The sequence below is a fragment of the Anser brachyrhynchus genome (assembly GCF_964034855.1).
Source record: "Anser brachyrhynchus genome assembly, chromosome: 4".
In the NCBI taxonomy this organism is placed as follows: domain Eukaryota; kingdom Metazoa; phylum Chordata; class Aves; order Anseriformes; family Anatidae; genus Anser; species Anser brachyrhynchus.
Window position 1 is genome coordinate 2,719,401 of NC_137698.1, and position 12,568 is coordinate 2,731,968.

A 12,568-nucleotide genomic window follows, 5' to 3' on the forward strand; every position below is an offset into this window, starting at 1 on the left:
AGTTATCAGACTAAGTATGGAGGAGCTAGTTCACAAAAAGAAGCTACACACTACTGAGAAATTTAAGAACTAATTTTGGAGAACTAGGAAGAGCTAGCTTTAACCTGGTACAAAAAGAAAGAAACCAAAGGGGAAAAAGTTCCCAGCTCTATGAGCTGTAGCATAAAGGGAAGGGTCTGTAAGGACAGTACATAGATGCAGGATTTCTAGAGCTGATATGGAGTGTGGAAGTATGTTAATTTTCACCACACCATCCTTTTTATTTCCCTATCTTTTGCCACATTTGTTTTCTCATCCACTTATTTAATCTAATTACTTTTATCCCTTTCTTTAAATCAGCACAATTCATATTGGTTTGGGTATTTATATGGAATAGAGTCGATAAAATAATTTATAACAAAGTATTTTCTGAAACATAGAAGCCTCCTTTACTGCTTTTTTGCTATAAAACAGAGCTGCAAGATGGTGACATTACTCTTCCAGGACTAGAAAATCTTTGATTTTCTGAAGGACTGTGTATATTGATATGTAAATAATTCATACAGAACTAAGGGATATTATAAAACTTGCTTTCTGAAGCATGCCCTTAGGAAAGTGAAAAAATTGTTTGACTAATATAAAGGAAATTTAAAATTCAGATTAATTATTTGTTGCCGCCCATACATATACGAAATTTCTCTTCTCCCTAACATTTCTTTTACCAGAAGTGAAGTGACAAGACTAAGGCAGGAGGAGACTGTGCTCAAAAGAGCAAACAAAACTCGCAGGAATATTTGGCAGATTAAGCCATCACTGGAATCACGGGTACTTTGTCATTGTAAATTCCTATGGTCAAAAAGAAAATGATACATACTATTTGTATGTGAATAGCCCTAACATATATATCATCTAATAGCTACAGACTGGGGAAGCATCCCTCTTTAGCGCTAACTTTGGATTATTTTGGCAACCCACTGTAAGAAATTAAATTTTAACTTAAGCGATGGTTCAAAATCGGAGGAAATTAAAGCTTAAGGTGGCAAAGTCAAAACTTGTGTGGCGGGGTGACAAGGGCAACAATGAGACAAGCTTTGTCAGTACTAGGAGCCAGGACAGCCTTTGAGTAAGATTCCTTTTCTGACAGTTTTAAAGGTTGAGTTAGAAATGATGCACGACACAAACACGTGACATTGACGTTTATAGTCTTGCAAACTGGACTGATATCGAGCTTTCCTGAGACTTAGCAAAGCAGCAGTGAAATTACAAGGGCTTTTTACAGCAAAATCAATTAAACAGATTAGTTTATGGGAAAATATTGCCTTCTCTCTTTTAAGAAAATGAAGACAAAATCAGGATTTAAAAAATAACAACAAAAGCAATTCTTTTCTAGAAATAAATTACAGACTGCAGGCGACTCTAAACATGCTTCTGTTAAACACATGGTCAGCAGTTAGACAAAGCATCATCTATTCTCTAATTTAGCCATACCTGCTCATAAATCATGGAGGCCATTTTATTCTCTTTAATTTTAGAGCAATTATAAGCTACGCACTCACCATATGAAAGGTTACTATATCAAGCAACATCAGCTACAGCATCCCTCTGGTTAAGGACACATAAAAGTTCCCTACGTCTTTCAGGCTGATTCCCTGCCCTCTACAGAGAGCAGAGCAAACACCAGTGGGTTTTCTCATGGCTCCATTTGAACAAAACACAAACAAACTATGCATTGAATTCATCCACCTTCCAAGGACAAAAAAAGTTGTGATTTCCAATAAATTTCTGGATTTCAAATGTGATCCTGTGTTACTCCCTTTGCTGTTTTTATTCATATGGAATTAACATAGTCTTATCCTATATCTATGCTCATTTAAAAGGTAATAGCAGGATTAACAAACAAAAAAAGGATGTGTCAGCACTGGGGGGCAAAAGAAGAGAGTTGCTGTGTGACCTGTAGAGAACTGCTGTTATGTAAATAGCTTTGCAGAAGAGTCACGCTTCCAGGTAGCTGTGAACGCAAGCAGTTGGCACTCAAACGCACTTCTCGTTCTGCAGAATCATTTGGAGAGCCATGCAAACCTAGCAACGTGAAGTGCCTTTCTAGAACAGGCAATAGCTCTTTTAACATACAAATCAGAATAGGCAAAATCAATACACCGTTTTCGTGGTTAGTTCAGATGTGATTATCCTTTTAGACTAGCTAGGCAGGCACACATGCTCTCATCAAGTAGCAAGGAATGATCAAAAAGCTGCAGCTGGAGCACATCCATTGTAGACACATTTGAGAACATTTATGTGTGTGTTATCTTAATTTTATAAAAGCAACTGGGAAACAAGGAGATAGCAGCATTCAGTGTAAGTCGCAGTGTGAAGAAGCAGAAACAATCAGGGTGCTTCAGCCATTGCAAAGTGTTCAGCTGGAGAAGGAAACTGATAGAACATCGGAAATGAAGAAAAAAGGCCTTGATCCAGCTCCCACTGAAGTCAACAGCAAGTCATTCAACTACCTCAAGGTGCTTTTGATCAGGCTGCAACTATGCCATACATAAAGAGGGCAAAATACACATTTGAGGAGGACAAAAAACATGATCCAAAAACATGATCCTACGCAAGAATCCACTAGAAATAATAACTGATGGCCGCATTCTCTTCACTGCATTAGTCAGCTACAGAGAGATTGAGTAGCATCCCCTAAAAATATGCTTTTGTAGTTTGGGTTTTTACTTAGCCGCTTAATAATTTTGCACAGCTGAATATTTTAGAAATTTTATGATTTTCTGTGGTTATGTTAAAGGAGATGAAGAAGTATCGTGCCAATAAACACCTAGTGTGCTAAGTGAATACATTTTCCTTTGGGAAGGTCCCACTTCAGATGCTCTGTGCAGGATGCAACGTGCCAGTGATAAAAACAAGGTCACACAGAACACGCAATTGGTACGAAAAATTAAATATATGGGGTCAAGTTTCATTTTTTTAATACAGTGCTGTTATTCTGCTACTTCCAATAGGGTGGCACTATTTCGAAAATATGGTCTAGGGAGTGAGTCTGCAACACTGTTTATAGTGACAGATGAGAGAAAAGGTCCCCTGTAAAATGGCAGTTGAAACTAGACCTATTTACAGTGGTTTGTGTTGCATTTTTTTATTGTTTTTTTCCTTCCCTTTTAGTAAGATTAAACCACGTTACTGATAGAGAAAAGATAATGTTAATTAAATCAATGGTTAAAACAAGCTACGAATGTATACGAGGTTTGTTAAGATTGTTTGCAGTGGACCTATAAGGAAGAGAAATAGGTCCATGCCTAACTGTTATTGCTAGTCAGTCAGAGTAGATTTTTTTTTATCTTGGCCAGTGTGCACTATCAAAACACTAAAGCATCCTTAAGTGAGGTAAGAGAGGAGGATAAATATGGCGGGTGAGAAGTGCAATATATTAAAGAAAGAAATTATGCAGAAGTTCACCTGCTGTTGTCATGATCAAGACATGGAGAAGAGCATCTGCAATAGAATAGATGATTTAACATCAAGAAAGAAAAGAAATGGAAAAAAAAAAGAATGAGTTAAATGAAATACTGAAAAAATAAAATAGATCTCTAAATTAAACATATGAACGTATACATATATATGCGTATTCGTTACATGCAAGAAGGTAGAAGTGTGTATGGAAAATAAGCCTACATAAGCATCTTTGGTTACACATTGTTACCACTACTACAGCAGCAAAGATAAAGTGATAGCTTTCTCTACATACATTTTCAAACTGGAAGTCAGATACATAAAACGTACAATTTGATTCTAAGCCTTTCAGAAACAAACTACAGGTTGCTTAGTTTAGTTATCCATACATAAATTTGGACAATGATGTATCGAAAGGATGTATCACAGGTCATTCCAGACTATTTCTGATAACTCAAGAAATCATTATTTTCTTCCAATTTCCTATCAATGTATTCTGCCCTCCACTTTCTTCCATTTCAACATGTTTCTTGTCCTCCTTTTGTTCTGCACGACAGAATGACAGATTTTAAACTTTCATTTTGAGCTGTTTAGGCTCTCAGTAATGTGTCATGGCCAGTTAGTTTTCTGGTGTTGCTTGTTATCTGTATTTTCATTGCCTTTTTCTTCCATTGACATGAACAGAGATTTATTATTAATGAACCCAAACTGCCATTTTACCTTATTGTGGCTTCCTGAATAAGCCTAGAACACAATTTGAAATCATTTAGACTTTCAGATTTTAGAAATGACTATCAGCTGGTAGCTGCCAGGTCCTGTTTCCATAACTATTTCTAGGAAATGAACGACACATTGGGGAAAACAATATTATGGATTCAAAATACAACACTTGAAATACATTTTGTTTACCTTGTTAGCAAGGATCCAGTCTCCTTTTTTGCAGACAGACAGCTAAGAATGATAATTCACATTATTTGTCACAGTTCAGCTGCCAACTCCCTTGTCCTTCTCCCTTTTTCCTTGATGGAAGCAAAAACTTCCAGAAAGGAAAATTCACTAACAGCCCAACTGTTTGTCAGATGCAAATACTGATACACTTGGAACATCTATTAGTCAGATACGTTAATCTCTTGTTCATCAAATTAAATAAATGAAAACAGTATTTTTCATTAAATAGGAGTTTTACTGCAAGCAAATTAGTTGGAAAAACTGTAGAGCTGCTATATTTCTTGCTCTGGACACAAAAGCAAGCTAATATCTGAGCATCAACTCAAAGCTCCTTGCTCTCAGTGCCATGTTTCTGCCAGTATGACAAATCTGCCTTTCTTCTTATCTACCATACCCTTAGATATTTCTCAGGAAAATTCTTAGAATATAATCTACTGAACTAAATTGAGAGAGTTTGTTCACCATATCGCCAGAACCCAGGTATGAGAATGACATAATTTTGCACATAATTTATACTTTAAAATCTTACAGTCAGCCTTATCTTTACCATTCACACTTAACCACTACGTGTGATAGAGACATAAGAATATCGTACTGGCAAGCAAGCCCTAAATGCTGCAAGTGAAAAGAAATCATTCAATTCGGTGCTTGTTTTGCCTTCCAACTTAATGAAAATACTGTGTGTTCTTCCACAATAGGATATTGTGAGGCATAAGACTAAAGCTGTGAAACATATTTACATTGACGTAGGCGTTAGTTCTGTCTCTCCTAACACTTCAGCACGAAATCATATATAATATCCCCTAATATTACCAGGGGTGATGAAACTCTACCTTATTGGATATTTAGCATCCAAACTTCCTGGTATATTGACAGATCCTTACTTTTGCTGTATACGTAAGACCAGTTAATTTTATTAGCAGAAGCAAATCTGATTTGCTGAAAGGAAGTTTAAATGCAGGAATTTGTACTTAAGCCAATGTATGGAACTAATCAATAGTAATTGTGTAAAAATGACCAGGAGCTGTTTATGTTGAGATTATGGGTACCAAGAGTGTTACATTTAATGAGATAATTATTTTCTTGGTTTTGAAATGGCTGCCAAAGACTGACCAGAGATTTTGTCTTTTATGCCATACTCATGAAATTATTAACCTATTGAAACAACAGCTACATTTAAATTTTAAATGGATGGTTGAAACATTTTCCCTTTCTGAATTGTCACACCTAGGAGAAGTTTTGGTTGGTTACGGAAAGGTTGAAATATATTCCTGTGAGATACCACACCCAGAGAACAGTTCTCCATACATTTAGCCTTTTGACTGGGGATGTCACACCATGATCCACAGAAACACTTCCCCACTATAGGAGATCAATCAGAACTCTACAACGTGGTGTTTGCCATTGAAGTAGTGCGGGGAGAGAAGAGTGTCGATTTTTTCTCAGACTGCACAGAATACAAAATGAAGATCATCTGTGCCAAATAAATTGCTGTCCAATACTTTGCTGATGTATTATTTCATGAAAAACATGGTCTAAATTCAATATATTTTTGATTAAAGCTACTAACAATGTTTATATAGCATTTCTTCTCAAGCACTAGGAGTCTTCTTTTATGGCAGATAAAAAGAAGATAAGAAGATAAAAATAGATTTAGGCAATGTATTTTCCTAAAAAAGAGATGTAAACAAGATGCACCCCAACAGTTTATGATAACTCAGCCAAATCTAAGCAAGATAAAAATGAAGTGTTGTACAGTCTTTTCCAAAGGCTAATTGTTATTATAGATTTCTTTATAACAATAATTAGCAGCAGGTTAGTTAGGATATATAAAAAGCACATAATTTGTGTTGTGATAAATGTCACTATTTCATACAAGGCTCTACAGTGAGTTGCTTCTCTTAAATAAATCAGGTATTTTTATCCTACCGATAGCATCCTGGTCATCCAAAAAAACCTAAACCACTAATATTATTTTTTTGAATTAGAAATAAATGCTGCTCTTCTAAAAGTATTTAGTTCATCCTCTGCAATAACCAGAAAGACCTACCTTTGTGCAACTGAAAAGTGACACATCCTTTGGAAAAAGTCTGTAAACTATTTAGGGTTAGAATAAACCACTAAAACAATTTTAAAGCTTATATCTTGACACAGATATTAACATATATATCCCTGTACAAGTTAAGCATGTTCATTTCATTTGTTAGTTTTTGAGCTCAAGAAAAGCAAATTGAAACAATACTGTCCACAGCTAAAAATCCTGCTACCGCCTAACTTCGCATATAAGCCACAAATGAGTCAAATTGCAATGGCAGTTATGACAATATTGTTCCTCTTTCTGACCAGGACTGCCTGTCATTCCACATGGGACACCAGTGTTATTTTTGAAAGACAGACTGTAATATTGTTGCAAACTCATTTGAGATTAACAAAAAATCTTTCACTTAGCAATGTGCAGCCATTCTGCAAACAACATAGCTCCACGGAAATGAAATGCTTTTGTATGACGTTTATTACTAACTCATCTGCACGTGCCTCGTCGAACCTGATGGCAGGACACAAGTGTAGAACTCAGTGTAAATAATAAAATTACTTCAAACGCAGTAAGCAAGAGCGCTTAAATGCATGCACAGGTTTTGAGGCCAACCATGACAAGCTTTATTAGTAAGAATTTGGCTGGGCCTGCATTTCGTCTGGTCTCACTCCATTCCAATGACTTTGCCTTAATGCAAATGCTTACAGAAAGTCAAATGTGAGAATATATGAACATTATGGCCAAATGTGTGTAAAGCACATCATGTTTGGGTTGCTTGTCTATTACAGGCCTCATGTAATTTAAAATCCTTGTGTTTTTTCTTTATTAGTAATTCCGACAAACACTAGAGTCGGTGCTTGCATAATCTACTTCACTAGCGCAGGAAGTACTTGCCATCTGAGCTCATGAGGCCCTTGGCTTCAATTATTACTAACTTTAGAAATGACTTTTTTCCATAAAATTTATACAGATACAAGTGTGTATGCATCTTATTATCTTCTTTCTCTTGAACCTGACTGAAAGCTAACTGGCATCAGTTCACTGACTTTCAGTGGATAGTCTTGGTACTTAGATTTACTTGATTATCAGAACTTAATTGATTGTAGTAATTTATTGACAGCTCTAGGAGAAAATGAATTTAAAAAATAACTCCTAGTTAAGAATTAGTTGAAGCTGCTGCTGGTATTCTCCTTCTCCCTCTTTTTTTTTTCCTCTTTTTTTTTTTTTTAAAAAAAAGATAACGCTAATTGATACACTCACCCTGAATGAATAGGGCTGGAAGAAAGAGCCACATTGTCCAAGTTTTCAGGGCCCCAGCTTAAGCGATATGAATTCTTCTCAACTTCTTTGGCCAGAGTTGTTACCTTTGTAAGCAAAAAACCCTGCTTTTTACTACAATAAAACCAATTAATCAACCAAACAATAAGAAGATGCATTTTGTACAGTACTGCCTAAAGCGTTTACACTCTTCAAAAAGAAAACAAGTGAATGATAATAGCATAAGCATATTAGAAACATTACTTACTGTAACATTTTATACTTGCCCAAAGTAATCATATCTTAGTGCTCACACTGAAATGAATGATGTGATTTATCAAAGCGATTTCCTAATCATTATTTTTTTAACTTATAGGCATGCCTCACAATATTATCTTTGAGGACAATGCCCTCCAGTTCATTAGATCGCCTGAATATTTGGCCCAAGGGTTATTAGTATCATTCAAAAATAAGTTAAAATGGCGATTGTTATAAAGATAGATCCTGTACTACGTTCACTCAGCACAGCCATTTATCTTGGAACAGAGTTTCATATTGCATATAGTACAATATGCCATTAAGTATCAACTGAAATTAAAGAGATTTATATTACGATAGATAAGCAGCATGCACTACACGGTATCATTACTACAATCTAAACAGCAATCTTTTTATATTTCCATATTTGTCCAACTGGTGAGTGAAGTAAAGAGACTGTGCTTACCTGCTGGCTGGGGATTACAACGGTGTCATCGATCATGGCACTGTCCCTCAGGTAGGAGGCATGGCTCAGCGTGTGAGACCTGTCTGAACTGAAGGACCGCAGGCTGGTAGGTTGGTAGGATGCCATAGCAATGGATCAGCAGTACAGATGATGTTGTAAAGGTGTGATGAGAGAACGAGTGGGAGAATGAAAAAAAGCGTGCTATTAGCAATATCATGCAGCTTCCAGGGGGAGTATGTAATAGTCATGAGGGGGAAAACAGCTTTACAAATCCGTTATGCCACCTTTCTGACCAAGGGCCATGAAGTCTTTTGGCTGACTTTTGTTTGCCCCAAACGCAGAACCTAGAGATTAGTCTAGGTGACAGTTCATATTCACAAATGGCTTTCTGGCATGATCATTTCCTTATTACAAGGAGCACGAATTCCTTTTGAGTAAGGCTCTTTGGAGGAGTTTTCTCACCTGCTTCAAAATGCAAACAACTTACTACAGAAAACAGAATGCTAACACCTGAAGAAAAGCTGAAATGACTCTTGCCTACTCTCTCCCATTAAAACTGTAAATGCGTAAGGCTTGGTCTTGTCCCCTGGAAGGTACACACAGCAAGGTGAATTGTGGCCGGCCACAAGCTCCTGTGCGAGACAAGGTTCTTCCTCTGTATGCCAACAGCATCTCTAGAGCAGCAGTCCGAATGTCAGCACTGTTTTCTCCGTGAGTACACACAGCTCTACAGAGCATCGGTTGCTGTAGCAATGAGGGATGCAAGGCAGTAAATAAGCTGCTTCCAAGCACAGGCTCAGAATTTCACTGCAGCATCCAGTAGCAAAAAGCCAAAAAGACAAGTAAGACACCACAGAAGGACATATTGAGGTAAATGGGGTTCCTGCTACCAAATCTCATGAGTTTTGTCCTTTATAAGTATTTACTAGCAGCAGTATTACAACAGTGACCTTTAAGAACAGATCAGCCACCTTCAGATGTTGCACATGCTCTCTGTGATGTTGTTCTGTACCCTGAGGAACGTAGCACATGTAACTGAAGGAAGCAGTTTTATTTTCATGGCTTACGCACCCATGAGTAGTACTCATAATGACTAACACACTGGATCAGAACAGTAGGCCATTTATCATGCAGATTTTTTAAGGATAATTAATTTTTCAGCAGTTGGCTATAAAAATATCATGATTATGTTGTGGACATGAGATTCAAGTACTTTAAATGCAGATCTTAATGGAAATCAGATTTTAGTATCTGATTCAGACCAATCAGCCTTTTTAAACAATAGCTAAATTCACTTAATAATTTTTGATCCATTTTTAAAAGCAAATAATAACCTTATTAATAGAAATATGTAACACTGAAGAATGATCAATGCCATTGTTATGCCTATTTAGCATAACAGATGGATTGCACAAAACCGAAAGCAAAGATAAGTATTACACAAGTATCAATGTTAGAAAAGTCTTGAGAAAAACGAAAGAAAACCACCACCAAGTAATCTCTCTTACATGTCATGAAATGTCTTTCACCTAGACATGTAAGGCTGATATTTAGAGTATTATTGGGATTGCTCACTTCTGGAATAAAATTCTGATTCCATTAAAACAAACAACAAAACTTATTTTGATTTCATGTAGTTCACCCTGTCTTCATATAATAATTTCAGAAAAAAATTATGACAGGCACTCCTGACAGAAGGGTACTCTGGTTAAACATTTTAGGGTGAAATAAGTAGGCAGAGTACATGTAGCTTACTCATAACAACAGTACTTCGGTGATCATTTGTTCTTTGTATGAAAAGTGAGCTCCAGTAGCAGACCCCATTTGCCATCATTACACTTTATTGATTTTAATACTCAGCAATTTCAGAACTGCTTTGCTGTGCCATGCAATGCTTGCAAGAAGTTCACCACCCAGGTTGTAGGTTCTGCCATTCAGCTAATGTCATGTCCTGGACTAAATGGGGGACTAAATGACAGGAAGTATGTACTAGATTTGACTGTTCTACTGTATGGTGATGTTGTCCGTACTCTCCTGCAAGTACCTGACATTACTACCACCACCACGGCCAGTACATATCCAGTACGTAGCACATCTGTGTGAGCTCCAGTACACACCCAATGCACTCAGAGTATGGACCTCTTCAGTAGACAAGGTATGCACAAGCACGACTAAGGTCTGTACCAAATTACTTTAATTTTTTACTACACTTTATTTCAAAACTAGTTCAGATGATGCTGCCCCTGTTCTGTGCACTGTACCAGCTACATGGAGAGCTAACCAGCAGTTCAAGTCCGTGCTTCTGAGATTTAGGAACAGAGACACTGACTGAAATAACAGCCCAGTTATGGAACTGTAGTGCTGTTGGACGGAACCAATTGTTTATTGTTTTTTATTATTAAAATACGACCCTGAGTAACCGGTAACACTACTGTCTAAGCGCATATTCTTTCCAAATCTGGCTGATAAATCTCAGCCCCGGGGCTTGTGATCAATAGCAGACATATGTATATAATAGCAGATCTCTGCCAGACACTGAACTGTGGAACCCAGCAGCTCTGCAAAGCTCCTAACAGAAGAGTGTGTCTTGCCCGTGTTAGGTAATGCACAGGCATGCAACATCCACCTGTCCTAAACGCTGCACAAACCCCAGAAAAGCAGCAAAATCTAGCCAAGTTCCTAATCTGGTTGAATAGAAGACCACATTGCAGTACACATCCACTTGCCAGCCTAGGCAGAGATCTAGCAATCTCTAATCCAGGTGAGTGTATCTGTCGCTGTGGGAAGCATAAGGTGTTTCACAAACCTGCTCTTTGCTGGTATCATTGAAAACTGTATAAATTGGCCTTGAAAACATTTCACTATTCAGACTGAAAGCCTTCCTCTCAGCAGTCATGAGCCAGAGAGGTGGAAGGGACACACAGAAGAGTCTTTTCAGATACTGGTGATCCAATGTGGCCTGAATCAGTTCTTTTTCTCCATACTCAGAAGGAGAATCCACCTCATGTAGTCAATTCTATTGACTTTTTTATTCTACCACTGTTTCTCCACATAAAAAATGAAAACAGCTCACTTTCCCAGCAGCATGATGACAGGAGGACAGCTACCAGTTGTGATCGATCTCGTGCAGCTTCAGAGAAGTTTCTCTGGGACAGTAGCTATGTCATACTGTGACCTTCCTAGACAGACAGTACTGTGGTACCTTTATTTACCTCTGCATACCATATTCATTTAAGACCACAACCACCTCCAACAACGTGTTTTGTTTGGTTCTTAAGGTCAACATTCCAGCCCCACAGCAGGCCTCCAAAATGGATGAACAGAGACAAGTGCCATGAAAGGATATAGAGACGATGTTTTCATGCTATGTAATACCTACCTGGGCATGGTGCTATGAAAGCATATGAAAAAGAATGAAGGGGAGAGAGAAATAAAATAAATAGGGAAGATGGTTACGAAAGAAAAAAAATATATATGTTTTTAAATCAAATTGTTTAATGCATAAAATTATGTGAGCATAGGCTGCTAACATTATTTTGCTTTGTTGAATTTCTTGAAAAACCAACATCAGTGTGATGCAACGAAAATCACAAGGAAAACCAAAATAATGCAAGCAGTCTGTGAAAATTCTTACAACCAGTAACCTGACGGTGACAGAAAATGACACATGGAGTTAGAAAATGCCCTTTTTTTCATTTGTTCTGCCTTTATCATTTTGCTTCATTTCAATATAACCATGTGTGATAAATAATGTAAAATCACTACCATAAAACACAAAATAGGACACATCAATTATATGCCTGTGAAAATCTACTGAAATCCATTGACAGTGTTTAAAAGTTAAATTATTCTAAACGAGAGCAAAAACTGACTTAACACTTGCCAGAACAATCATTTCCATGCAACGTCTTAAAACAAAAACAAAAAAACAACCCAATGTTGTTACCATTGAAAAAGCATAATAAAAGAGTTTGATTTTTAAGCACTCTCATGCAGTTCATAAACATCTTCTGAGACTCAAAAGCAACACAGTCACTTTGTTTTCAGTGGATTCACTGGAGCTGTCTAAAAACCAACAAAGACTCCAAGTTTATAAGACCTCAGTGATGAGAGATTTACACATGCTGTGAGGCAAACTAAGCTGTTTCCTGACATCTTTTGTTCCAGGA

At 37.1% G+C, this 12,568-nt stretch overlaps 1 protein-coding gene across 35 annotated transcripts in view; it reads right to left on the minus strand.

Annotated features, from left to right (window-relative positions):
* Nucleotides 1-12,568, minus strand: part of ANK2 (ankyrin 2) — a gene marked incomplete at its 5' end in the record, with an annotated part of 358,674 nt that overhangs the window by 49,586 nt on the left and 296,520 nt on the right. For 16 of the 35 annotated variants that reach the window (XM_080591203.1, XM_080591200.1, XM_080591184.1 and 13 more), the window contains 2 exons: nt 7,679-7,782; nt 8,400-8,502. In XM_080591203.1, coding sequence (XP_080447329.1) covers nt 7,679-7,782; nt 8,400-8,502 — 207 coding nt within the window. Of the gene's footprint in view, nt 1-3,441; nt 3,478-4,344; nt 4,387-7,678; nt 7,783-8,399; nt 8,503-12,568 lie in introns of all 35 variants that reach the window. The other 19 variants (XM_080591196.1, XM_080591204.1, XM_080591193.1 and 16 more) reach the window with 3 other exon arrangements.